Source organism: Gopherus evgoodei, chromosome 10, assembly GCF_007399415.2.
Source record: "Gopherus evgoodei ecotype Sinaloan lineage chromosome 10, rGopEvg1_v1.p, whole genome shotgun sequence".
Taxonomy (NCBI): Eukaryota; Metazoa; Chordata; order Testudines; family Testudinidae; genus Gopherus; species Gopherus evgoodei.
The window spans coordinates 45,885,423-45,913,053 of NC_044331.1; the positions used below are offsets into that span (position 1 = coordinate 45,885,423).

Below are 27,631 nucleotides of genomic sequence, written 5' to 3' on the forward strand. Positions count from 1 at the left end.
GCAAGGGAGATTCTCCAAGTCCTCTGCTCGGTATTTGCAGCACCAGAGCTTGCAGGATCTCTTGGAACATGTTGTCCTGCATCTTTTTTCTTCTGCTCCTTGTCTGGCTGAGCCGCTCTGCTGGTGTGGATGGAGGGATCTCAAGGCCACATTTCCAGCTGCAAAAGACACAGCGCACAGAGGTACTATTGTGAGTGTATTCGCTCACCTTGATTCACACACATTACAAGCACTACAGTCTCACTTCCCTTTGGGATTCATAGAGCATGACAGCAGTCCCAGCCATGGGGAGTACTGCCTTGTGGAGGGATTAATTTGGGACAATAAGGGTAGGGGAGCACATAGGGATCAGTAGATGCAGATACGGCAATTGAACTGAATCCTGGTACTGTTTTCCAGGTGGTGGTGATTTTAGCTGATAGCTCACTCCTGAGGGTAATGGAGGCTGAAAGGGAACAGGTCCTGCACACGTCCGGCTGCAGGCTGGGTCCATGTGCTGCTAGCCTGTGTGCTGCAATGGCGCCTGCTGAAGTAATGGCTGAGTGGCATGGGAAAGTGTCCTGCTGCAGTGGAAGAAACGAGACAGCACCCTCCCAGGCACCTTCGGCAGAAGATTGCAAAGTTTCCTAGAGATCTCTGTGGAGGTTTCATGGGACATCCTGGTGTGCATAAACAAACCATTCCGCAGGGCCCCCTTTGCCTAGCTGTACAGGGGAATTAGAAGCAGACCGTAACTCTTCCTCTACTGTTTATTTCACTACCTCTTGTTGCCTGATTAAAAAACAGTAAATGATCAGATGTGTCCCTGCAATATCAAAGCAAACTGCATACTTACCAGAGGTTCCTTTCCCTGCATCTCACTCGCTGGTGCTGGATAGTAGGGACTGGCTTGACTGCTGTGGCATCAGAAAAAAGTCCTGGCTAGCCACTCCACTGGATCACCGGTTGTCTGTCCCCCATATTTCTCCTCATCTTCCTTATCCAACATCTCCTCCTCACTGTGCATTGCCGGGGCCTGTGTCTCCAGCTCGCCCCGAAGTATGCAAGGGGAGCTTGGAGTCGCTGCTGAGGATGGCATGCCGCTTCTTGTAGAAGCGGCATGTCTGCAGCTCTGCACCAGAGTGACTGCCTCCCTTGCCTTCTGGTATGCCTGCCACAGCTCCTTGGCTTTCACACAGCCTTGCTTTGGGTCCTTGTTGTAGTCCTTGTTGTAGTCCTTTTCCACCGGGCGATCTGCTTGTTATATGTTGCCATTTCTACTGCTGGATTGGAGCTGTGCCAGCACAGCCTCTTCCCCCCAGAGACCCAGGAGATCCCCCTGCTCCTATGTAGCTCAGGCAGGAGCGTGTTTGCTGCATGGAGCCAGCAGGGTCAGCTGGGCAGTTGCTATGTGAACTCTCCATGCTGACCAAACAGGAAATGGAATTTCAAAAATGTGTGGAGCTTTAAAAGGGGAGGGGCATGTTCCTGCATACCTGGCAGCTGGGCAGCAGAGTTCGAAACAGTGACCAGTGTGGGGCATTGCGGCAGTGTGGGGCATTGTGGGAACCTGTTGGAGGGCACTAAAGTCAACGTGAGTAACGCAGTGTCTACACTGATGCTGCATTGACCTAACTGTTGACCTAAATGCTACTCCTCTCGTGGAGGTGGAGTTATTAAGTTGGCGTAGCGAGTGACTTACATCGGTGGAGCGACATTGTAGGATAGATGCTTCCAAAGTTGGGTTGATGTAAGCTGCCTTATGTCGATCTAACTCTGGAGTGTAGATCAGGCCTCATTCACGTATGGATATTTTCTGAATCCCCTTTTCTCCCCATCTCTCTGTTTTCTGTAAATCCATATTTGAAATGGGGATATTGGTAAAAGCTGTGCTAGCAGAGCTGTGTGCGGTGGGCAAGTGCTATTTGTGCCGGCTCACCCTGCCCCTGTGCTGGGCAGGAGGGCCAGAGAAAGGCAGCTGGGAGAATTGCAGAGACAAGGAATGGTTGCACCTGTGGAGTTGGTTGAAGTAGATGGGCATCTAACTCAAACTCCACAAGACGGGAAACTGGCAGAGCAATGAAATGTACAAAACTGGATTCATCCTGAGGCATTATGGCCAGGGACTCCTTCCTGTGGGAACACACGCACAGGGCTGTGTCATCGTCTGTTGTTTGAATGAGATCTTGGAAGGGGAAAGACATCCACAGGGAACAGATGGGAAACATCACGTTGGTTCTGGAATGGTGGTAATGGAGTTGAAAAGAACAATGTGTGTTCCTCCAGAATCAGGTTACTGCTTTAGGGCAAAGCACAGAGCGAGCATGTGTGCATGTGTACACATGCACGTTCATGCACCCTTCAGTGAGGGAACATGAATAATTGAGAATGTTCCCCTAAATGCCCAAAGATAGCTGGTGCCTAAGGACTGTGCTGGCACTTGGGGAGATATGGACTGTCCTCTCAGCTCTGCCATTGACCTGCTGGATGATCATGGACAAGTCATAGCCCTGCTCCATGCCTCAGTTTCCCCTCTCACTCTTTGTCTCTTGTTTCTTTAGCGTGTAAGCCCTTTGGGGCAGGGACTGTCTCGCTATGTGATTGTACAGTGCCTAGCACAATGGAGCCGTGATCTCAGCTGGAGCCACTGGGCACTGGTGGAATATCAGTAGTAATGTTTTGGGGCCAATACCTCTATTGTCACTTCAGCGATTGGTTTGAATCTTTGTCAGTATAACATCCGGTATAGTGTGCTAACATCAGCTTGCTCTCCAGATTCCTCTGACAGCAAAGAAGCAGCCAAGGGTAAAATCTCTGCAGACTCTTTCCCTGCGAGCACCTTCCCGTTACAGCCAAGGCAGGAGCCATGGGTATAAAAGGAGACCGCTGCCCTTGTTAGTGATGCTGAGTTACTCTTTCAGGATGGTTGCGCACTCTTGCGATGAGAGACCTAGAAGGAAGAGGATTTTGGCAGAGGATAGTTGTTTGCTGTAGGGCGTGCTGCTAGCAATATTGCAGAGCTGGCAGGAGGGCTTTGGGTTGACTTACAGACACATTGCCCAGGCAGAAGTTACAGCCATGAATAGCCTGCACCAATATAGAGCTGAGCTGAGCAGAGGGTCCTCTCTAGGCTTGGGTAGCTGCTCCGTACCCTGCGATTCCCCTCAGGTGGCGCCATCTGTGGGCCTCTGCCATCGGAAGATGGTTCAGTTAGTGGTGGTGGCCAGCTGAGGGCAGCAGTGCTGCAGATGTGGGGGATAGCGCCTATTCTGTGATGCCTGCTGAGACTGGCTCCTGCTGCAGCAGGCTGTGTTGGCTCAGCTCTTTCATGCCTTTACCCAAAGGGACTTGGTATGGATGCTGTGATTTAATGGGGCTTTCTCTGCAATCACACTGGTGTGAGCTGTATTCCTGTGAGCTACCACAAGCTAAGCAGGGTTGGCTGGGTCATTTCTGGGATGGGAGACCTGCAAGCAAAACAGAGTGCTGCTGCAGGACAGAGTGCTGGTGAATCAGTAGGGGACATTCTTCCCTGAGAGCCAGCACTGGCCAGCAGTAGGGGGTGTTGTGCTGTTGGGTGAGAGCTCACATCCTGACCACTGTGATCATTAAGAATCAGAAGAAGAGGGATTGTTAACTCGTAGTGTCCTGACCAAATTCCAACTGTGGTTTGCTTTCCTCAAATCCCTAGCAGTGCCAGCTGGGTTTAGAGTGCTCCTTTGCTATGTTCTGTTGCCAGGCATGTTTCTCCCCAGAGGTGGCCATAATGGTTGTATCTGTATGTGCAGCTCTATCGTGCAAAACCCAGGTGTGGGGAATGCCTGTTGACTCCACATGCAGAGAAGGAAATGAAAAGGCACCTCAGCGCTTTGGCCCTGGGGAGTAAAGCCTGACGTCCCCAGAGACCCCCTCCCAGTCTAGGGGAAGGGAAAGGAAAGCTGAGCTGAGGTTACCCTGTCGTTATCCAGGGGCCCTTTGCCTCTAGCCCTGGTTTCCATGGTGCTGTGGGCTGGGAGGGGTTGTGCCACAGCAGTGTTTTTAGAGAGGTCTCACTGTCATGTGCCTTTTTCTCCTCTCCTGCCAGGCTCAGTGGACATCCGGGTCCCCGATGACCCTGTGATTGCCCTCTTTGGTCGGAATGCCATCCTCCATTGCTCTTTCTCGCCTGATGCCAGCTTCAGCCTCACCGAGCTCAGCCTCATCTGGCAGCTGACGGACACCAAGCGGTTGGTGCACAGCTTTGCCAGCGGGCAGGACCAGCTGGCCGACCAGGGCAGCGGTTATGTCAACCGCACGGCCCTATTCTATGAGGAGCTGCCCCGGGGCAATGTCTCGCTGCTGCTGCGGCGGGTGCAGATCTCTGATGAGGGAAGCTTCACCTGCTTTGTCCGGGTCCATAGCTACAGCAGCGCGGCGGTGACGCTGCAGGTGGCCGGTGAGAGATGGGAGGAGGGGCTGGCTGGCTGTGGAGAGACACCTGGGCAGGGCCCGGCCCGTCATGTTCCTGGCAGAACCATGCTCATCTGGGGCTTACCCCAGGTTCCCTCCACAATCTAGTGTCTCATCCCCTCACCTTCTTCCCTCCCACAGCACCTGCTGTCCTGCTCCCCATAGTCTCCCTCTCTCTCCCTCCATCCCTTTCTCTGTTTTCCTCCAAAGTTCCTGTCTCTTTCCCCTCTTGCCTGACCCCAGACCCAGCCATGGGTGGGTGGGGTCTGGGAGGGTTCATGGTCCTGAGTTGGATTTTGTGATATTCTCTCTCTCTCTCTCTCTCTCTCTCTCAATAAGGGCTGAGCTTGAACCCCAAATTCAACCTCCCCAGCTCTGGGAAGGGTTAGATGTGGGGCTCCCAGCCACCCCCCACTTTCGCAATTTGGGCCCATCTCTACCCTCCCTCCCACTGTAGTCTCCTGCCTCGGGGATCCCCTCTCAGATGCTGTGGGGATGGGAATGATTTAAATTACTTGGCTAACCTGTGTGCCCTCCCTCCCCTGGGGAATGCCAGCTGCTAGCCCCAGGAATCCATTGTGGGGCTCAGTTGAACAACTGCATTAAAATCCTGCAGCTGGCCCAGTGAAGTTAGTCCTCATGGTTCCCCCCAGCGTGGAGCATGCGAAGGGATGGCCCCAGCCTGCCAGTCCCCTTTGGCTGGCCCTGGCCTCTGATGTGTCCACGGAAACCTCCCTATGGGGAGGGGAAAGGGGGTATGTTCTCAGCCCCCAGGTCCCATTAGCGTGAAGAGGTGTCACGTATATTGGGTGGAGGGTTAGATGCCATGAGCCCGACTGAAGTCCAGCGAGAGGGCGCAGAGGGGCTGTACTTTGTGAGGTGTTTCTGCACAGCTCAGCGTTTTGCCTGGTGGGCTGTTAAGCTATCTGGGGCGTCTGCAGCTCCCTCCCCCATCTCCAGCTCCCTAGGTCATCTTCTCCATGGCCTCCCAGCAGAGAGCATTAAGGGAAAGTTGTCCCAGTATACCCTTTGCTGTATTTCTGAGGTGCAGGGAAGGGGTGGGGTGGGAATGGTGGCCTGGGTCCCAGGGTGTGATGACTGTGGGGTGAGAAGGCCATGGGGAAGGAAGGGGAAGTGACCTTGCGTTATTCATCAGCGCTCTCCTCTGGCCAGCTGGCTAACTTCCATTGCCTCATACCGGCTCTCCTTTCCTTTTCAGCTTTGTATTCCAAGCCCAACTTGAACCTGGAGCCCAGCAAGAACCTGAAGCCAGGGGACCTGGTGATGGTGACCTGCCACACCTTCCGTGGCTACCCTGCAGCTACAGTGCTCTGGCAGGATGGCCAGGGAAACAACATCACAGAGAACGTCACCACCTCCCAGGTGGCCAATGAGGAAGGGCTCTTTGATGTGCAGAGCATCCTCCGTGTGGTGCTGGAGCCCAACAGCACCTATTCCTGCCTGGTGCGGAACCCTGTGCTGCAGCAAGAAACTCACGCCTCCGTTACCATCACTGGTGAGCCAGGCAGGGTGTTATGGCAGAAATGGGCCTACTGTCCAAAGGCCCTGGGCATCTAGAACTTGGATCCTCAGGCTGGAGCTTTGGCTTCCCAGATAAAACCTAGAGAAGGGTGAAGGTGGTCCTGGAAAATGAGGACTGAGCAAAATCTTCCCCCTAGACTCCAGCCCAGTCTGTTAAGGGGCCCAGAGCTTGCCTAGGCAGCAGTCTCCCTGCCTTTCCTTTGGCCTCTGCCTGGCCTCCATGCCGTACTGCAGGAATCTGGCCGTCACTGGCTGATGCAAGTCTCTCTGATGTGCCGCACTGCAGGGGGATCTTGGGCCGAGTCAAGAGGAGTGCATGGCAAATCATTCCACCAGCTGGATGCCTTTGTCCATAGAGGGGCAGGCTGTGGGCTGTGGGAGATGCCCCACTTGGAAGGTGCAGCCTGGGAGGAGCAGGGGGGCAAAGGTGGCTTCACATCACCTGCACTCTGGGCTGCTACAGGGACAGAAGCAACTTGCACCGTAACCTGGAGCAGCCCAAAGGTTGGTCTTATGGCAGCCTCCTCTGCACTGCTCAGCAGCCCCAAATCTCTGTATTCCCTCCTACCTGTGGCATGCCACAAGCACTGGGGACTGAGGAGCGGGGCAGTGTGGGGCTGCTTATGCTGGGAGTTCTCCCTTGCCCCTATACGCTGCTAGAGCAGCATATGGGACCAGAATCTGGCTCCTAGTCTCCACTCTGTCTGCAGCCTTGCCAGCTGCTTGTATGACAGACCTCCAAAGGACCACTGGGAGGGAGGGGATGTGATGTGCATGGTTTGGTAGGTGGCGCTCTTCTCTCTGAGTCAGCATGGAGCTAGTGCCCAGCATGACACCAGGGGGTGCTATGCTGTCAGCAACGCAGTCCCAGCTGAAATGGAAATAGAGGTCCTGACTGCTTGAGATTATTAAAGATCCTTTTAGTGAAGCCCCAGCATCTTGCATAGACCTCAACTCAGGCAGTTACATTCCACCAACCTAAATCTCCTTGGTATGTTTCAATAGGGTGAGGTGTTTTTCACATTTTTTCTTATACTGTTGTGCAGCTGTGAGCTGTTAAGACGTTGGTGTTCCACCCTAGAGGTGGCTGCAGTGATCCCTGTGTGTTCCCCACAGAACACTCTGGGAGCCTTGGGGCTGTAAAATTACTGTTAAGTTCCGCTAACATCCTAATAAGTAACTTCCTTAAGCAAATCTCTGCTATTTCTGGGCCACGAATATACCTGTAGTTACAGAAATCCTTCCAACCAGGAGCCTACCGTTTTTCAGTGTAACTCATGTCCTGGTGAAGTTCCTGCGTAGTTCCGTTCATCTAATGTGCTGACAGTTTGATTTCCCCAGGCTGTCAGTGGCACCACTGCATTGTTGATGGCTGATTGTTCAGTGCTGTTCCCTCCACTTGATGACAGAGCGAGGAGGAGGAGGGAGCTGTGAAAACAGATAATAAATATAAACAGGTCCAGTTTGTTAAACACTGTTTATTGTACAGGAGTTCTGTGCTGTAAGAGCATCGTTCAACTTAGCCACTTCCCTCTGACAGTATCGAGCCAGCAGAGCATGACAAATAAGAATTGTCACAGCTGGGGCTGCCAAGGGAGCACAGTCAGGGCTCGCTCAAGGAGACTGTCAGCTGATAATGCCAAAGTTGCAGGCTAGTTCCCTATACAGGCCACCACTTGCAATGCCTGTACCCTGGACAAGTTGTCTGCAGTAGGGATCACACCTGGGATGTGGATGCTGGGTCTTAAAGCATGACCTTCTACTACTTCAGCCAAATTCCAGCTGTCAGCCTAGGCTGCAGCAGGTGTAACCTCTGTATGAGCCTAGCCCCAGCTAGAGGGGATAAGAGTGCCATGGTGAGTGGGCGAGCGGGTTACACATGGGCCACCCCCTCCACCTAGCTGGGTGAGACTGACTGGCTGCAAGACAGCCCATGGCAGAGCAGCTGTTCGTACTGCACCATGGTGGGTACAGGCCCAGGGCACATGGAGCATGGATCATGACTGTGATGTTGTGAGCCTGAGGGACCTAAGGAGAGTGGTCACCATCCACAGCCCTTAGCCGAAGGAAGCCTGGCAAAGGAGATCAGCAGTGCTGGGAGGGTTAGAGCCATCTGGGGCACGCGGGGTTCCTTAGTCGGCAGAGCTGTAACAGCCGCACCTTCCCTCAGACCATGGGGTGGCACTAACCTTCCCCAGGAACAAGGGACCCCATCTGAAGGGGAGATAGGCAACAGTCCAACCAGATTCTCTGCTCCACCCGGGTCTCTCTTGCCCAGCTAGTGGTTGTGCTGTGGCTCAGCCCTTTATCGCCCTGAGATTTGATCGGCGCCCCTTAGCCCTTTCGCTGAAATTCACCTAGCCCTACAGTCCTGCTGTCACCACTTCCAGTCCCCTTTCCCCTTCAGAACACACAGTCCACCCATCTGGCTGCTGCTGGGAGACACGACTCCTGAGCAAACTGGGGGTTGGGAGTGCAATTTGTGTGGTGTACATCAGCCTAGAGCAATGCATCAGGCTGCTTTGGGGTGCAGATGGTGCTGGCTGCCCTGCTGTCCCCACTGTCCCTGAAGAGGAAGCAGGGCTCAACCCTGGCTCTGGGAGTGCGGAGGGGAACGTTCATGTGGCTTTGCTCTTCCACTCTCCTCGTGTTTTCTTGGAGGAACCTTGCTCCCCTTCTCCTGGACATCAGTCACATTCCCCTGCTCTGTGTATGTGGTCAGCTCCCCTCCTCCTCTCATTAGTGCCTAGATTGTCAGACTCTGGCGGGATCAGGGATGTTCATGCTTCATTTTAAAGAGGAAAGCAAGGAGAACGGAGTGAATTTGGTCTGGGAATAGCCAGGCATCCTGGGTTGGCTACTCGTCCTGGGTCATTTTCTGCCCTTTGTGTTCCTGCTCCATGATTGAACTACCCCATCTTCTCCATTGGTAAAAGGGGTGCTTGAAATCTCTGCACAGTGCTGGCCCCAGGCAGAGCCGCTCCCATTGTATGTGATGGACCCAAGTGGGTCCCAGGCTCTGTTTTCTGGAAGTTGAGCTGGCAGGAGAAATTTGACTTCTCAGTAAAATACTTTATGGGCCTGTCTTGGTGGTGCAGGTGGCTAGCTTGCAGCTGGATTGTAAAGGGCTTCCAGTTGTCCTTGCTAGCTCTGCTTTTATAGATGCCTTGGAGATCTTTATAACCTTGTACACTTACTGGTAACATTAATTTAGTGCTTAATTATCCTTGGAACAGCACTTGCTGGGATGTAAAGGAGGGTCCCTGGTGGAGGATAAAGCTTTTGGCTGGATTCACGGTGCTCCTTCCAGCAAGCTGAGCACTGCTGTGCAGATGCTGGCTGGAGGACCAGGATTTCTTCTGTACAGACACGGCTAGTGCTAGCCACCGCCACTAGAGGAATAGATGTGGTGGGCTCAGGTGGCACCAAGGAACTGCATTCCCTGGGCCCCAGACCTCTGCTGAATGTCCCAGGGGAATGCGTGGAGAGGGCAGTGACACATGAGCACTAGACAACACTCCTTGCGGAGCGCTAATGGAATCTTGTCCAGCTGTGGTAAGCTGTGATTTCGGTGTAGTTACACGGGTTCGGTGTGGGAGTGATGCAGCGCTGACTGAGATCCGGCATATGCCCTCTGCTGGAGAAGGGTGGACATGTACTGAAGAGCACTGGCTGAGACGGTCCTTCTGCTTACTGAGTCCATAAGTCCCAAGCTGGAGTGCTGTTGCCTCCTCTCAGCGCCAAACATACATCTGTGGTGTCTGGCTTCACTCTGGTATCTGAGTGTGGGTGGCCACATATCATTCCAATAGCTGTCGAAGTGGGACTGTTCTTAATGTTTCCTCTGAATACTGTGTGAGTGCCTCAGTTTCTGGCCAGCACACTGTCTCCTGACAACTAATGGCCCGGGCCTTTCCTCTCTGCAAGGGGATGCTAAAAGTGTGGGAGAACAAAGAGGTCAGGTGACTTCCTGGCCCGGGAAAGAAACCCAGCAGAGAAGGAGGAGCTGGAGGGGGTTTCAGTTCGGGGCTGGCTGGGGAAGTGAGGAAGTGAGGGCGGACAGGGTTATCTGGCTCACTGGGCCCCAGAATGGATCCGGCTGAGGGGTCCCATTCTCTGTACCTACAAGCTGTTTTAGACCATGTTCCTGTCATCTAATAAACCTCTGTTTTACTGGCTGGCTAAGAGTCACAGTTGACTGCGAAGTGGGAGTGCGTGCGTGCAGGACCCTCTGGCTTCCCCAGGACCTCACCTGGGCAGACTCGCTGTGAGAAGTGCACAGAGGGGCATATGCTGAATGCTGCAAGGTTCTGACCCAGGAAAGGTGAAGCCATGTGAGCTTCTTGCCCTGAAGACAGTCTGATCTCAGGGAGAGGAGGCTCCCCAAAGTCCTGACTGGCTTTGTGGGGAGCAGTTCCAGAGCATCGCCCAGGGACTCCATGACATAGCCCCAGCCCACCTCTTCTTGGCTTGGGTGACAGAGGCTGCTGGGCGAAGGTCTCAGAATCCTGACCTGTGAAGAGAAGGAGGCAGGATACAGATCACTTGTCCTCCCCAGGGTCCTGCTCTATAGACTGTCCAAAGTGGATAAGCTTATTGCAGGGAGCACCAGGTGGCACTTTTATAGTCTGCCTTAGGAAGACATGCTGTGTTGTAGCTAGATTTTGGTGAGGCAAGATTCTGGGAAGAACCAGTGTCTTGTGAAGAGGGGGTTGCGTGAGCGTCAGGAGAGATTTTTGTGTGCCTTGAACTCTGAGAGTTTATTCCCAAGGCAGCATGGCCCTCTGGGTGCTGAGCTGAGATTCTGAGGGGCTGATGTACAGGTAAATAAAAAAATTAGACTTGGAATTTACATCACTGATTTCTCCTCTCCTGAGAAGCTGATCTGCAAGATCCTGAACTCCTGCCTCCTACCACTCAGCCGAGGGCAACGCTGGGCTCAGAATGGAATATTTATAAGAAGAAAGGGCACCACTGGCTGTGAAGAACATGTATCTTTCCAGACTTTCAGGACTTTCTCTTAGAGCACTGAAGGAGTGTGAGTGGATAGGACTATAACTGCCCCAGTTTTGCAATTTCCTATATGGGCTTGAACATGGCTGTTCATACCCCAGTAAGATTCGCAAATTCATTTCTCTTGAGCAAGGCCAAACTTCTAAAGCAAGTGTGCAGCTTGTCGGCCAACCATTGCAGAGCTAGAAGGAGCCCCAAGGCTTGTCTCCTTTGAACTGAACTTCCCAGATGAAAGTTCTCCTGCAATAAGACAGGCCATGGCAAATCTCTGGGTTCATGAAGTTGTGGGTGGCACTCTAATGGGGAGCAAGCTTCTATCTGCACTATGCAGAGACATCCCATTGATGCTGCTGTCTGGCCTGCCTGCTTCTAGAGTTCCACCCTCAGACTGCTCAGCCTATACCCTGGATTCTCTCTCCGCAGACCCTGGACAACAGAATTCAGTGCCTGGAGAGAGAGCTCGGTTGGTGCATTCTCAGTAGAGCACATAGCAGTGGGCTGTGTAACTGACTCTGTTGAATCCATTGCAGTTCATCATGTGCAGCCCACTTGAAGTTTCCCTTGGAAGTCGTAGTGCTTTCCTGCCACCTCCATGTGTTTGTCAAGTGGGCAAAATATGTCGTTTACTCCCCCACGTCCTGTACCCAATGCCCAAGTCCAGGATTCTCTTCTCCTTCAGCAGGCTCCAGGGCAGGACTCTGGGAATCAGAACTGTCCAGCATTTTCTGTAGCTGGCTGGCAGCCCTTGCTCTGTGTCTCGTGCATTTTGATGTGTGTCCTGTCATGCTGCTCTGGCATTGTATCCAACTTTTCTTTCTCCTCCCTCCCAGCAGAGCGAGCTTGCACCACAGAACTAATTGCTGGGCAAATTAGCATGTAAATATAAACAACTCATTTGATCCAGTTTTGTTTCTTGGGTGAGAGTGGTGTATGTGTGTGTAGGGGAGGCAGGTGTTGGGTTTGCTTCAGGTTCTTAGTGGCAGCAGCAGGAGCAGCAGGATTTGCTGCTGGGAGGGATAGCTCAGTGGTTTGAGCATTGGCCTGCTAAACCGAGGGTTGTGAGTTGAGTTCAATCCTTGAGGGTTCCATTTGGGGAACTGGGGTAAAAATCTGGGGATTGGTCCTGCTTTGAGCAGGAGGTTGGACTAGATGACCTCCTGAGGTCCCTTCCAACCCTAATATTCTATGTTCATGTGTCATATATACTCCTTTCTCCAGCAGCGGCCAGTGCCAGATACATGCAGGCTGGTATAATTGACCTGCTTGTCTCCTTTGAACCGAACTTCCCAGATGAAAGTTCTTCTGCAATAAGACAGGCCATGGCAAATCTCTGGGTTCATGAAGTTGTGGGTGGCACTCTAATGGGGAGCAAGCTTCTATCTGCACTATGCAGAGACATCCCATTGATGCTGCTGTCCGGCCTACCTGCTTCTAGATTTCCACCCTCAGACTGCTCAGCCTGTACCCTGGATTCTTGACCCTGCAGAGCCATGGGAAGAAATCCCTTCCTGATCCCTGCTGGCTGTTTCCCTGAGGATTGAGGGGCCTCGTTGTTTTTAATCCCAGCTCGTGTAACCATTGGTACTCCTGTATTCTCATTCCTCAAACAAAATCCAGATCTCTTGTGATCAAAGCTACTCCCGATGATCAAGAAATTTGAAGACAAAATGGATGAAGAAAAGAATCTGACTATTTATTTACTACTTGGCTACCTCTGAAGGATTGGCACCCAGGTCTGCATCTTCCTTTATTTAAAACAAACCCAGTGAGCTGTTTATTATTCAGGAGTAGCCCGAACACTTCCACTTTGTGTAACAGCCCCACATCATGGGCTGCCAGCAGGCTTTGGGACCTTTGGCACTAAAAGCACAGGCCTCTGATCAGGGCCAGTGCAAGGATGTTTTATGCCCTAGGTGAAACTTTCACCTTGTGCCTTCCCACCCTACCCCCTCCCACGGCAGCTCCCCCCTGCCCTGAGGCACACCCTCCACCCGAGCTCACCCCTGCTCCATACACGAGCACCCCAAGAATGCCGTGAAGCAGCTCACCCCTGTCCCGCCTCCTCCCCAAGCATGCCGTGGCTGTTTCACTTCTCCCGCCTACCAGGCTTGCGGTGCCAATCAGCTTAGGTGCCGCAAGCCTGAGAGGCGGGAGAAGTGAAGCAGCCATGGTGTGTTTGGGCAGGAGGCAGGGCAGGGGTGAGCTGGGGCAGGGAGTTCCCCTGCGTGCCACCCTCACCCCCTTACTTGCTGCAGGCAGCCCTCCCTGTGCTCCCCGGCCCCAGCTCCCTCCACCTAAATGCCAGCAGCGACTGGGGCGGCCGAAGATCCAGCCGTCACAGTTGCTGCCGAGGAAAATGGCGCCCCCCCCCCAATCCTAGTGCGGTCGCCTAAATGGTTGCACCAGCCCTGCCTCTGATACCTGAGCTAAAAAAAAAACTTCATTAGTTGGCACTAGCAGGCACCTTTTTATCTTCTGTTTGGACCAGCTGCTAGAGGGAGCAGTCCGCTTAGCCAGCATATTACACTGGCTGTAGAATTGCTGCACTATATGCTGTACCATAACAGAAGTTGTAGCTCAATTCCTCCCTCCCCCCTGTAGATCTCGGTACCTGACCCATGAGTATGCACCAGGTTAGTTTCCATGGCCAGACACCACCCTCAGCCCATGGGTGGCCCACTGAAGTGCATGTCAGGACATGTGAGTACCTCTGAACCTGTGGTGGGAATGTGCTGTGCCTGCTTCTAGCACTGCTGGAGTTAGATTGCAGGGGAAGGATGAAGCAGCACCTGAGTCTACTCTCTGGACTCCTAACACGAGACAGATCGGCATCTGATTTGAATGTATTAGTATAATTATTTAAAGGTTAATGAAGTGTTTTATGGAGCAACTCAACTGGCTGCTTTTCTGCCTTGCCTGCTGCATCCAGAACTATGGTGGAAGGTGGCAGTTAGAATATCCAAGGATCCAAATGGCCTGAGAACACCACACAGTTGTACAGATGCTGTTGAGATGACTGTGAGGCTGCAGCTGGACTTGTTTGACAAGTAGTCACCTGATCTACCACTAGCTAATCTAACTCTAAAGCCCCATCACCATGGGCACAAGGCCTAGGCACCCTGTAATATTACCTAGCTCTCACAAAGCCCTTTTCACCTGTAGGTCTTGAGGGAGGTGAGAATTGGTTCCATTTTATAGATGAGGAAACTGAGGTATAGAGCGGTGACGCCTAAGTTCAGGCAGCAGACCAGTGGAAGAACTGGGACTAGAACCCAACTCCCCTGAGTCCTAGTCGATACTCTATCCACTAGGCCATGCTGCCTTACTTAAAGCCCACTTCAGCCATATGGGATGGAGTAAGGAAATCAGCAACTGCGAGAAGCATCTTTGCAGATAATGGCTGATGGTGAGGCACTTGTAGCATATTCTAAATAACAGGACCAATCCTTACACTATCTTCTCCAGCAAACTTCACCAGAACATGCAGCATATCCCGTAGGATGCTCTGCAGTCTCTCTTGCTCTGCTATGCTGAGAGCTAGAGTGTGTTTATCTAAATACTATTTAACGAACCCTGAAGAGAGAGAGTTAAACATATTAACCCAGTAGCATGAACTGTGGTTAAAGTACTGTCATAGCAAACAACTTTCCTCTATCTAATTTATACAGACACACATCTGCCACTGCCTTCTCATCTTCACTCACTCTTAGGATAATTTAGGTCTTGGCTGTACCAGGAGCCACTCCCCCTCCTTGTTGTTAGCGGCTTGGACCAATGCTGCTGTGGAGACTTTAGCTGCAAGCATAGGCAGGACCAATCCCTGGTCAGCACCAACAACTGAGCCTGGCTTTGATCTCAGTTCTACATGCTTTGGTTTTTACGGTACTTGCAATTAAGCCATTTTCAGTACTGGTTCAGGCTACACCCACTGCTCAGGTAAATGGGGTTGAGCTAAGCTGGCAGGATGGGGACTCTGGTAGTTGGCAGCCCCCATTACCATGTTATTGGAACACCTCACAATCTTTAGCATCCCTGGGAGGCAGGGCAGGGTTGTTCTCATTGTACAGATGGGGAAACTGAGGCACAGAGGGAGTGACTTGCTCAGGGTCACACAGGAAGATGATGAGAGAGCAGCAGCTTGAACCCAGATCTCCATATCTCCCTAACCACTGGGCCATCCTATCTCTCACATAGAGAACCCACTTGCCCTGCAACTAACTGGGGGAGGCTCCATTCACCAGGGCTGCTGAGCCAATGCTTTTCAACGTTATTAAACCCACACAGATTTTCCTTTTGAGCTGAAGTTTATGGTTATAAGCAAATTATTTGTGATTATTCAAATTAGGCAATTTGCATAAAACATTGCACAGAGGCTGCACAAAGCGGTGACAGAGAGAACTTAGAAACCAGGTGGTTTTGAATGGTTCTTTGAGAACTGCAGTTCACGCACTTTTTTTTTTAATTGCTACACATATCTGGGAGTGACTCATTCTCTCCGTTGGCTTGGTTCAAGATCTCTCAGCTGAACGAGTCCGCTGCAGGCCTGGCAGCCATCCCCATTCTATGTAATGTGTGCACCCGTGACCCCACGGTGGGAGAGTGTTTCTCACCAGTCATTGTGTTTGACTGAGGTAGTCTGAAATGCAGGTAGCTGGCAGAGGAGTCAGCCTACCCTACCCAACCTAACCCCCTGCCCCCCCTGAACTGACTGCCTTTTTCCTTAGTGCTCTGGGCATCAGCTAGCCTCGTTCCCTCGTGGCAGAGCAGGATAGGGATGGGTGATAAAATCAGACTCCCCCATCTTTACCCCAAAGTCCCCCTTGCTCTATTTCTGAGGTGTTCATAGCTGGGCTGGCTTCCTGGACGCAGGAGGTGCTGCAAGGCCACCCGTTCTGGTGAGATTTCCCACTCTGCTCTGCACACCCATGAACTTGGAGATGAACCCTGACCTAGGGCTGTGTCATCCCTACTGAGCCACCTTCACCTTTTTGTGGGCTGCCTATCACCGCAGCAAGGGGGACTGTGATAGCTCCTGAGCTCCGGGGGGCACTGAGATCCCCCTGAGCGCTGGCATCGACTCAGTACATGCCTAACTCCAAGCATGTGATTTGTCCTGTTGAAGCCAGTGGCAGTGCTCCCAAGCTTGCAGTTCAGTGTGTGCTCCAGTACCTTGCTAACAGGCAAGGCACAGGACAAAGAGCCCCTCAGTGTTCCTGTCCCACCAAACGCCCTTCCCATAGGAGGGGAACCTGGAGCCAGGGCGTAGCTTCTGGCAGCCCCCTGGGACGTACTCCCCCCTCTCTCTGTGGCAGCAGCACTGATCCTGGTGGCATTTCTGTTTTTCTCTCTGAAGGGCAGCACCTCAGCTTCCCTGCCGTGGCTCTCTGGGTGACTGTGGGACTCGCTATCTGCATCTTGGGGCTGCTGGGCGCCTTGGCTTACGTGTGCCGGAAGAAAATTCACCAGAGCTGCAAAGAAGAGGAAGAGAATGCAGGTAAGGAGCCGAAAGCCTGGCTCTCCCTCTCATGTGGATGGGGGTGGGCGGGTGGAGGGGTGTGAATTCTCAGTCTGTCTGCTCCGAGCCCAGAGGGCCTGATTCAGGGTCGCACTTATGCATGGGCTTGAGTCCCTCTGAATTCAATGGGCTCAGCGACTCCTCCGCTGGGGAGATGTGGACAGTTTCCACTCCCTTTGCTCCAGCGTGCGTGAAGCACTTTGGGATCCTTTGGGGAGGAAGATGCTGGGCACCTGGCAGATCTGATGCCCATCTCCCTAGCTGTGACTTCCCTGCTGAGGGTAGTGTAGATGTTGCTGGCCTGGGAGGAGCCAGTTATTTCAGATGTTATTGATTGGGTGGAGAAAACCTCCTGAACTATGGCTTTGCCACCACTGGCATGCACCTCCAAGGATGAACCCAGCTTCAGGGAGTTCACCCTGCTGGGGGCAGCTGTAGGAAGCTGTAGGCGGTGATAAAGTGCCTGGGGGAAACTTTACCACTCAAAGGCCTTTTACCTGTGTCAGTGTAGGGTGAAAGGCTCTGCTGAATGGTGAGAAGCCCTGTATGCTTGAGAGGATTGAGGGGTGTTTGTGTCTTGGAGCAGAGCTGCGGGGGCTTTGCTAAGTGAGAGGCGGTAGAAGCAAAATTCTCCCACTCTGCTTGATGGATGGTTGTAAACAGCCAGCTCCACTATCCCCAGACCTGTGACATGGCCAATGGAGAGGTACCAACAGCCACGTGTGCATGTGTGTGCGTGTTTCACTGCTGCCCGATCTCAGCAAGGCTCTGTCCAGGAACGTACCCCAAGGGCTCTCACTGCCCTCTGGGCTGGCAGGAGGTTTGCAGTCAGCTTCTGGCAAGAGCCTCAGTTAGAGTGAACTTAGTGAACTTAACTGTGAGCAATGTGGGGGGTGGGGAGAGCCTGTTTTGTGCAGGCTGCTCAGACTCACACAGTGCACTTTCTGTCTGAGCCCTGGAACCCCACCCTCTCTGCCCTGGCCTGGCAGGGTGAAAGGCTCTGCTGAATGGTGAGAAGCCCTGTATGCTTGAGAGGATTGAGGGGCGTTTGTGTTCCAGTCCTAGGGCAAGCGTGTCACCGCCCTGGCCCCTCTGCTGTGCCAGCCCACTGAGCTGTGGCTGAAGGTTGGGGTGAGCTGGCGGAGCTGGGTGTGGGAAGGTTGCCATAGCGCTGGCCTGCCTTGTACCTGACTCTATGGAGTGCTAATAGCCGATTGAGCGCCTGTGTGCCACCAGCACCCCGTAACACATTTGAAATAGCCTATGGCATGTGCTCTGCTTTCCTTACCCCCTACAGGAGGGGCTAGTCTCCCCCTCTGGGGGACCCAGCTGTGCCTGAGGGGAGCAGCCTCCCAACTCCAGTCCCGTTTGCTTTTGAAGTGTCTGTCTTCCCCCACCTGCACTGATTGCAAAGAGTGAGTTTCCCATGCTCCAGCACTGATTCCCTGCTCTAAATGGACCAGGAGTGATGGATTCTGTAAATGACACACCAGGTTCTTTAGAGTGGGAGTTCAGGCTCTTGGGTGCTGGGCTCTGTACTTACTTGAGGTGAGCCTTAGGGGAGGCAGTGTGGCCTAGTGGATGGAGTACAGAACTGAGAAGACCTGTGTTCTGTTCGTACCTCTGTTACTGGTTAGTTGGGTGATCTTGGGCCAGTCACTTCTCTTCACTGGGCCTCAGTTTCCCCATCTGTAAAATGGAGATAATGATACTCCTTTGTAAAGTGCTACATGTAGAAAGTGTTTCCAGCTGTGAAATGGGGAAATGTGAAAAGTCCACACCTCCCATCAGAGTTGGGAGGCATAACTCATTCCAGAGTTTTGAGATCCCTGGATGAAAGATGCTGGAAAAGGGGCAAACTAGTGTTCCCACCTCTACCAGAAGGCTGAATCAAAATGACTGAGAGGCAGGCTTCTGGGTTACATGGCTGGTTTTTCAGTCAAGACTCATTTAGTGGTACGATTTTTGTGGGGGCGGCAGGGTGAAAGCTTGCAATGCTGCTACTACAAAATGGGACCAAAGAAATTGGACTGCAGGATTTAATCCCTTTTATTACGATGCTCCAGTTAGCTCAAACTGTGTTCCTACGCTCTGGGGTCATAATATATGCACCAGGTATGTCTCCCCTCCCCAGCCATGTGCATTCCCAGAGTTTGGATGCATCCCATGCCGAGGAGGGTGTCCTCTGTTGTCCACATGTGTCTGCCTAACCCCAGCTATGGGGCAAGGACCCAAGTTAGCAGCAGCAGTCTGTCCCCTTGGGTGCCTTGAAATGGATGCGCCTGCTGCAAACATTATGCATCTTCTCCCTGGGGAGCAAACCGAGATGATGTGCCGGGGGGTGGGTGGGATCTTTATTGTTGAGGTTTGCAGCTGACATTTTGGAAGCAATGAGGTGTCACCAGCCAAGAGGCAGATGCTCAGAGCCTGACTCCCAATCTGGTCTGACATTTCCCTTCCCGAGTGACTCCTCACCCCACCCCCGACGGAGGAGATGCGACTTGCAAAGTGACAGTTGGCCAAGTGCAGATACACTCTCAGGATAGTTCGCACACATGGGTGTTTCCTTTCTGCACCCCTTCCCCTTCTCATCTGAGAAGACATCACTAGCATTTGCCACTATGGAAATGTCAAGCGCATAGACACAAGGAAATAGCATGAGACACAGATGCTATGTGCTCTGCCTCTCTTGTTCCTTTATCCCTGTCCGCGTGTGTTCAGCTTTGAAAGAATTAATTACAGCCCTCCCAATGTCTTGCAGCCCCTGTTTGACAAACTGTTCTCCCCATTGCTCTGTATTTTCTGCATCCTTGTCCTTTTCTCTGCTCTTTATTTCTGAAGGGCATTTGTATTAAAAGGGGATCTTTGTTCCTTTAAGTGCAGTTGCACATTTAGAGTGGCTGTAAAACCAGTTTTAATTCCGTACTTATTGTCTTTCACTGGTTCTCCCAATGGGTTCAATTTGCCAAGTCACAAAACGGTGGGTTTTTCTAGCTGCCACCACTGCAAACTCCACCTGGGCATAGGAAGTTTGGCTGGGTTCTTTCCTTCTCGTCCAACCTCTGAGCCAGAGATGAAGAAGATTTGACAGAAGGAACTCGCTTCATGAGCCTGTTGTTGCACAGCAGAATAGAATTCAGCTGGCTGTCCTGGTAGGTGGGCTGCTTCTGCACGACTGATGAGAGCGATTTTTGCCAGTGAAGTAAGCAAATCATGATGAATGGTCAAGAGAAGGTAGACAAGGATCATCTCCTACACAAGAACAAGGGGACAACCAATGACATTGTTAATAGATTCTAGGTCAGAAGGGATCATTAAGATCATCTAGTAAAATCTTCTGGGTAACACTGGTCATAGTTATTTTTCATTTCTGCTGCCCCGGGATTTAAACCCAGGACCTTTGCCATAACCCTACACAACAGGGCCAGTCATTTTCTTAGCTTCTGTGGCAGATTAGGTGGGATTTGAACATGCCGCCACTAGGGTACATGGCAAAAATGTTTCATTGTTCCACCAAATTAAAAGGGCAGATTTATAAGTGATAAAATGAAATCCTTTTTTCCACACACATTTGACTGTATCATTTGATTGTGGAACTCTCTGCCACATGAAATTGTCGAGGCCAAGATCTTAGCTTGTTTCTTAGAAACTGTTACATCTACATGGATAACAAAAATATGCAAAGTTATCTTAGTTAATGCTAGCAAATTTTGGAAAGGATAATTCGCCTGGTACTTCAGCCAGTTTCTCCCTGGTAGAGATTATTTCACAGCTGTTGTGTGGGGTTCTTACCCCTTCCTCCAGAGCAGCTGGCCACTATCGCAGACAGGACATTGGACCTCTGTTCTCATCCAGTCTGGCAATCCCAGTGCTCCTAAATGCAATAAGTGTAGGTTGCCCCTGGGGGCCTGTTAGCTTTGGTAGTGCCCCTTTAATGGTTCAAGGAATAGATGTGGAGTCTGCTGGCCTGTTTGCTTGCTACATGAGCCTTCCAGGGCTGATGTGGGACCATGATGACGTTGCCATCTCGGCATGCCGCGTGCCATTTCAGCTGCCTGGCTGCTGGGGTGGGGCAGGGGGAGCAGCATGCTCTGCAAAGGACCCAGGGGAGGGAAGGAATGCGAAGGATGGTCTCTGGGACTTGTCAGGATGGATTCCTGCAGAGCAGCTGGGGTGCACATCCAGGGTTTGTGCTGTTGAGGGCGGGTGCAATCCCATAGACACTCTGAGGGGTGTCACAAGTGGTGGGTCAGTCTTGAGTGTAGAATTTGCAGAGCCCTGCCAGGCAGCATCAAAGTAGGGTGATGTCACAGCTTGGTTGTGGCGTAGCAATATCAGCACAAGGCTGGGGAGCCAGGAGCTCCTGGGTTCTAGCTCAGTGTCTCTGATAAGGACTCTTCTGTGGCCTTGGGTTAGTCAGCTAGGAGACAGGCTTACAGCGTGTCCGTAGCAGTGGCCTATTACCCTGTGCAGAGGCAGTGTCACAGCAGGCTGTGCACATGTTGCAATGGCATGATGCAGTCCTGCCCTTACGGTGCCCCACAGGACAAATACTAAGGGCTGGAGACTGCACAGCCAAGTGTGACTGGCACGTCCTGCTGCGGTAGACTTGGAGTGAGGAGGATGAAGGTGGCGTGAAGTGCAGTCATGCTGACCTTGTGGATCAGTGGATTCACGTGCCGCAGTGTGCATCATTCAGTGCATACATGACTGTTTGCTTATGCAACATGTGTTCATGTGCCAGTATCTGCAGGCCGAAATGCGCATACATGACGTGTGTTCCAGTATGTGCTCACGGTGTGTTGTGTGCATGGAAGCAGAAGGAGCATACCTTGGAGAGCAGATGCCAGCGATTGGAACTCTCCTGGGTCTAAGGCCCCTTTGGAGCTCTCTAGACCTGTCCTCTCCCCAAATCTCTGCTTGGGGATGCTGAACCTTGTTAAGCCACTCAAAGAGCGCAGCTCCAGATGGCAGCTCTGCTATAAATAGGGGAGATGGCGGCGGGAGAGCCTTTGTTTGTCAGCCAGGCATCTGTGTCACGTCAGACTGATTGGTGGGTCTCCTCTGCACTTCGAGGAGAGGGGGTCGCACATGTCGGTCGCTGCTTCAGCCAAGGGCCCAGTCTGCACTGGGGTGGGGAGAGAAATAGCCATAGCACCAAATCATTGTGTAGACTGGTACAGTGCATCACAGCTAGGACAGGACAAGGGTCTGCAGCCTGGGGCTGACTGACTAGCTGGCAGAGGCTAAAATTGCCTTCTCTGCAGGCTCCTCAAGGAGAGTCCTGTACACACAGCTGGTGTCTGCTCTGTCAGACAGACACAACCTGCAGACAGCCCCCCACTTTCATGTTAGCTGCTAATGAGCCATTATCCCCAGCAAGTTGCTGGGGATGTCTCTTCTGTGTCAGAGAATGCACGCCCATCACTGTCACATATAAATGCTCCCCTCCCCCATTCCCACTGCAGGTGCATGGGCTCATGAGGACTGGCATTGGGCTCTCCTCTGCTCAGTCCTCCCCACTTCAGATAATGAGTGGGGGTCCAGGGCTGGGATAGCAATAGGGGCTGTGGGCCACGATTGAGGAGCATCAGCAAAGCTGTGGGGGCAGGTAAGGGCTGGGATAATAGGGCTGCAGCTTGGGACCTAAGGGCATCGGCAGGGCTGGAATAGCCAGAGGGCTGTGGGATGGGACAGGGGACCACCCGTAGAGCTGGTTTGAGCGCATCCCCAACCAACCCTTCCCCATTTGCTCGGTGATTTCTCTGCGCATCTCCGGAGGCTTCATGCGCATGTGGCTTTTGTTTTGCAGGGATGGAGGAACAGAGTGAGGATGATGGAGAACCCAAGACAGGTTGGTGAGAGCTCAAAGCCCACATTCTGTGTAGATGATGAGGGTGGGGGTTGGGGTGCTGAATTTCATGTTGGGGCTGAGATTGCTAAAGGAGAAACCAACGTGCATGCTGGGAAGGTAGGTCCTTGTGGTCCCACCCCAGCCTCCTGCATCAGTACCAGGGGGCACCCTGTGGAGGGGCTGGAATGGGTGGGTGGGTCTGATTCTTCCCTGCACCTTCCCACTGGTTTCTGTGCTGCCTGGCTTGTTTCTTACTGTCACCTGCTCAGTCTTAACTAGGTTTGCCAGGCATCCAGTTTTCAACTAGAACACACAGTTGAAAATGGACCCTGACAGCTCTGGTCAGCACTGTGACTGGGCCACACACAGTTCTTGCTCTTAAACAGTGACCCTTGCTGGGTCGACTGCACCCAGTGCTGACCCTGTGGTCAGCAGGAGGTAGTTTCTCTAGTGCAGATGAGACTTGGTATGTTCTTGCATGAAACTCGCAAGAGTATTAAGGAAAAAAGGAGCTGCCCAGCCCTGAGTCAGACAGTATGTCTGACCTGGAAGATGGAGCCAATGTCCCACAGCCTGGGTGTGCACACAACATATCATGAGCACATACTGGAATGTACATGTCACATATGCACAGTTCTGCCTTTCTATACTGGTATATGCACACATGTTGCATAAGCAAACAGTCATATATACATTGAATGATGCAAGCTGTGCATGCATAGTGTCACACACTCTTCCATGTGCACACATGGATACACAAGCATAAGCACACAGTCGTGCATCCATTTAAAAGCACATGCTCACACATGTGCACAGTAATGCATGAGCATGTGCACATACTTGTCCATGCATATTGCATACGTGCACACACATACACTTGCACATGCACACACATTGCCAAGTATGTTCATACAGTTGTGCATGTTGTACACATGGACTGTTGCAAACACACACACCGATGCAATGAACATGCACATAGTCTCACACAGAAGTGCATTGTCGTGTGCATGATCACACGCATGCCAACACAGCCAGTCTCACATTGGGGCCTGTGCCATCTTGCACGACTCTTTGAGGCAGGCCAGCTGGCTGTCAGTGAACCCACCCTAGCTGTGAGCAGACTGGCAGCTTTGCAGGGCCGACATAAGCTGTGTTATCTTTTAATAAAAAGTGATAGTGGCACTCTGCTGTAATCAAATGAGTTAATTATATGCCTGGTGTTTCCCTTTATCTGCTCTGAGCACAACAATAGCTTTGGTGTATACAGATTGGCTTGCGTCTAATCTCTCCTTGGGAGAGCGTGTGCTCCCAACCCAGGCTTCTTGATGTTTGTAGCTGCCTGTGAGATTTAAGGGCTGGGGCTTTGATTGGTAGTGGAAGTTGGTGAGCGTAATTACTGTGGAAGGCTGATAAATGCTATGAACTGTTAAATGGAATTTTTTCCCCTACCTTCATTAATGGTGGGAGATAAACCACGCAGCCTCCCCTCCTCCAGCCAAGTCCTTTCTCCTGACCGCCCCCCCCAAACCAGCAGGAGATTGCTGAAATTTACAGTATAGATATGAAATCAATTAATTTCCAGAGCCTCAGTGCCAGAATTTGGAGGCTGAAGATGTGGCAACAGCCTGGCGTTTGTCCTCATTTTTCATGTTGTGGCAGTAGTTTCCGGAGGGGGGATTTGTGTGTGGGGAGATCGTAGTCAGAACGAAGCACTCTGTCCCTGCCTGATCAAGAAATTCACTTCTTTTAAGAGCTGATGCCAAGAGCTGCCGAGAGGAAGCCATGTGCAGGCTACAACCACCGCCAGTGTTTAGCAAACTCAGCTCTGTATCTTGAGCACCATATCTATTAATGGCCTAGTTACTAGGGCATTCCTGAAACTGCACTCAGGAGACGTTGCTCTCATTACAAATTATGGGGTGAGTGGAGGGGAAGGGAGATATTGGATTTTACTGTCATTCAAAGATATGGCTGGGTCTCTGTCGATTTCCTAATCAGTAGGCATCCCCATCACAATCCTACCACTAATAATTGGCACTGATAGGCCCCCTCGTTAGCAAACTAAATTAGAGAAGCCAAGGACTGAGCAGAGCAGGGATTCCAAACTCTCCACTCATGCCTAGGCTTGGTGTCTCCAGAATTGGACTCAGGTTCATAAAAGAGGGGCAGCTTGGGGGAATCTTGCATGGCTGCCGCTTCTTTGGGTACGTAGAGAATGTGATCTCTAGGGCAGTCAGGCCCTCTGCTCAGTGTCCCCCTCTGGGTCTCTTGTTTTGATTGGCTGATCTGTACTCAGTTGAGGTCTGGGCTCTCCGGCCCCTCTCTCACCTGAGGGGGCGGGCTTTTGTTGTTCTCATGGGCTCTGCCCACTGACCTGGGATTCAAACAGGCAGGATCACAAATCGAGATGTGGGGGGGAGCAGGCAAAGACAGAGTTTGCAAAACAATTAAATCAGGTTGCTTGGCTCCTTGATCAGAGGCAGCTCAGATGCAGCAGTGAGTCCTGGGCAGGGCAGCCAGGGGCAGTGCAGAACCGGCTGGGCAGGGCTGCATCACTGGGGAGGAAGAACGTGGGTTGGAGGAGGGCTGGGAGGAAGAGCGTGTCCAGGGTGCCCTGACGAGTTGGTGGATCTGGGCCCAGTGTGGCTGAACACTCTGCTGCTCAAATGCTCTGTTTGCTGCATGCTGTGGTCCCAGGTCCGAATGTGACAGAATTCTCTCTCTTCTCACCAACAGCTTTGCAGCCTCTGAAGAGCATAGAGAACAAAGAAGGTAAAGGGCATTTCCTCTCTCCTTTTGCACTCGCATACAGGGTCTCTTGCAACAACTACACAGGCTGGCAGACCCACTGGCTTCTGTACCCTTAAACCTCTGAAACCGACCTGCTATTACAGCCAGCTGGCTGTTTAGCCCAGCAGGGACACTTGGAGATCTGAGCTGTAGGTTATCTAAAAACAACAACCCAAAGCCTAATGCAGGACCACAACCATCTGTTGAATGCTTTGTTTATCTGGGATTTGGATGATTGTTTTCTGCCCACTCTTCTGATTTCTAGATTAGCTCATCTCCATGGTGTTTGCAACTTCTCTCTGTTTGGTATCAGCTGTGTATTTCACCAGCACCTTGTTGGCTCTCACTGCCAGATGGGCAATGAAAGTGTTAAATTAGACCAGATTAGATTGGGAGGCCATAAACACATCCCCCAGAACAGATAAGTTGCTGTTTAATTCTACCCTTTGTTTGTGGTTTCTTGGCCACTTTTCAATTCACATCAATGATTTTATCCCAAGCCAATCAGTTTTTTGCTAGATACAATATTAACTGCGTTACTAAAATCCAAGTGTATTATATTTATATATACTCATTCCCCCGAGCCATTGATTTTGTAATTCTCCCTAAAAGAGCAATCAGGTTTGCCAAGATTTATTCTTTCCCAACATCCAGCACAGTTTTCATTGCTCATGCATCCATTATGCTCTAACTATTTATTGACTTTTTTTTCTTTTAATTTCCATCATTTCACTAGTGCTAGAAGCTGGGCTAATGAGACAGTAATTGCCAGAATGATTCATTCATTCCTTTTTGCTGAGAATATCTGGGCTTCCCAAGTTCTCTGTGATACAGGCAATCATTTCCCAGGTGCACTGTGGAGGAGATGGCCAAAAGGCAGCCAGATGCCCAACTCTCAGTGAAAATCTGTGGGAGTTGGGCACCTAACTTCCATTTATGCCTTTGAAATTTCTCCTTCCGTCTTCCCCTGATTAATTAGCTGGTTGCTTTATTATCCTAGGGTCCAGCTATCTTGGGTTGCACATGCAGATTTCCTTCTCAGTTGTCAAAATTTATTTCTTTTGGTGTTAAAGGCAGATTTTCCTAAAGCAGTCTCAGCTATTGTTAAGCCACAGTTAATTTCACCCCCCTCCTCCATTATTAATGGCCCGGCTTTCTCTCTAGTGCTGCATTTTGCCCTTATGGATTTATAAACATCTTTTCTTACTGCCCTTCACACCGTTAGCTGGAGCATTATCTCACTCTGTTTTCTCTCCCTCACCCCCCTTGCTGCCCTTATCTTTCCCTGCAAGCCTAAACAGTCTGTGCTTGTTTTCATTGCCTCTTCACTTTTCATCTCCAAGCCAGATTGTTTGCTTAACCCTACAGCTTTGAGGAGTCCCTTTGCATCCTCTCTGGCTGCTTTTTTCAGCAGAAATGTAGTATGAATAATGGCATCTCCTAGGATTCTCCAGGTGATGAGGATTTTTCAGTGCTGTACAATGAGCTTTGAAAATACACACTCTCTTTCACAACACGCACACAGGCTCTCTGGCCAGCCCTTATTGTGTGGGCAGGCTCAGCCTCTGGGAATGAGGGGAGAAATCTCTCAGCACTGACTCTTTGGCAGCCCAGACCTTTTGCAACATTGGCTTTGTCGGACAAACCATGCCACCCGCCCCTGCTTCCCTGTCTCTATGCCTTAGTGTGTGATAAGGAGAAGTTCCTCTGGAATATGGCTGAATGAGACTGGCTTTTTAACCATTATATTGCTGGACAAACCAATGTTTAGGGAAACCCATCAACACAGCCTGCAGACATCGGATCGCAGAATGTTGGTTAAAGTGAAAGGCAGCGCTGGCTCAGTGCACCATATAGTGCACTTGGTATTGTAATTATTATTTTTTTTAGGTGTATATGACTTTAAGGGAAGCTGTGGTCTCCAACAAGCATAGAGATTGGTGCCCTCCATCACTGGGTGCATCATAAGGATTAGCCTGCGGGAAGCTTGTAGGAGGGGTGGGGTCCTCTGCATGGCTGGCTGGAGCTCTGTTCATACCTGTATTCTCGTTTTCCCTGTGTCCCAGGTGTGCTCTTCAGTTCCTTGCATCTGGATTCGCAGGGGGAAGTGTTCCAGCCATGGCACTACACTCCAAATTAAAATGTCACTTTGTTGTAAATGTCTTGGAGTTGTTCCAGTGTTGTATGGGAAGAGGAAGGATGGCCAGGTGCTTATGGCCCACACCAGGGATCTGGGCTCCTGGGGTCTATTCCAGCCTCAATCACAGTGGTGAACAAGGACAAGTCTTTTAACAGCGTTGTGCCTTGGTTTGCCCATATGTAATTAGACAGTGATAGCACCTCCCATGGGGCTGTATTCATCTGGGTTTGTAAATCCCTTTAAGTTCCATAGCCTGCAGCAGCAATGGGAGAATGCAATGTTGCTGCAGTCCAAAAAACCAGCTCTAACCGCGAAGGTGTGGGAGCTGATCACCAGCCTTCCCATCCTC

The 27,631-nt window shown here is 51.4% G+C and overlaps 1 protein-coding gene across 6 annotated transcripts in view; it reads left to right on the forward strand.

The window, feature by feature from the left end:
* CD276 (CD276 molecule) overlaps positions 1-27,631 on the forward strand; it is an 83,482-nt gene that overhangs the window by 49,080 nt on the left and 6,771 nt on the right. For 3 of the 6 annotated variants that reach the window (XM_030577335.1, XM_030577332.1, XM_030577336.1), the window contains exons 3-8: positions 4,064-4,414; positions 5,648-5,944; positions 16,337-16,477; positions 22,311-22,352; positions 25,089-25,124; positions 27,209-27,294. In XM_030577335.1, coding sequence (XP_030433195.1) covers positions 4,064-4,414; positions 5,648-5,944; positions 16,337-16,477; positions 22,311-22,352; positions 25,089-25,124; positions 27,209-27,282 — 941 coding nt within the window. In that variant the 3' untranslated portion in view covers positions 27,283-27,294. Of the gene's footprint in view, positions 1-4,063; positions 4,415-5,647; positions 5,945-10,850; positions 11,876-12,600; positions 12,717-16,336; positions 16,478-22,310; positions 22,353-25,088; positions 25,125-27,208; positions 27,295-27,631 lie in introns of those variants that run through there. The other 3 variants (XR_004002281.1, XM_030577333.1, XM_030577334.1) reach the window with 3 other exon arrangements.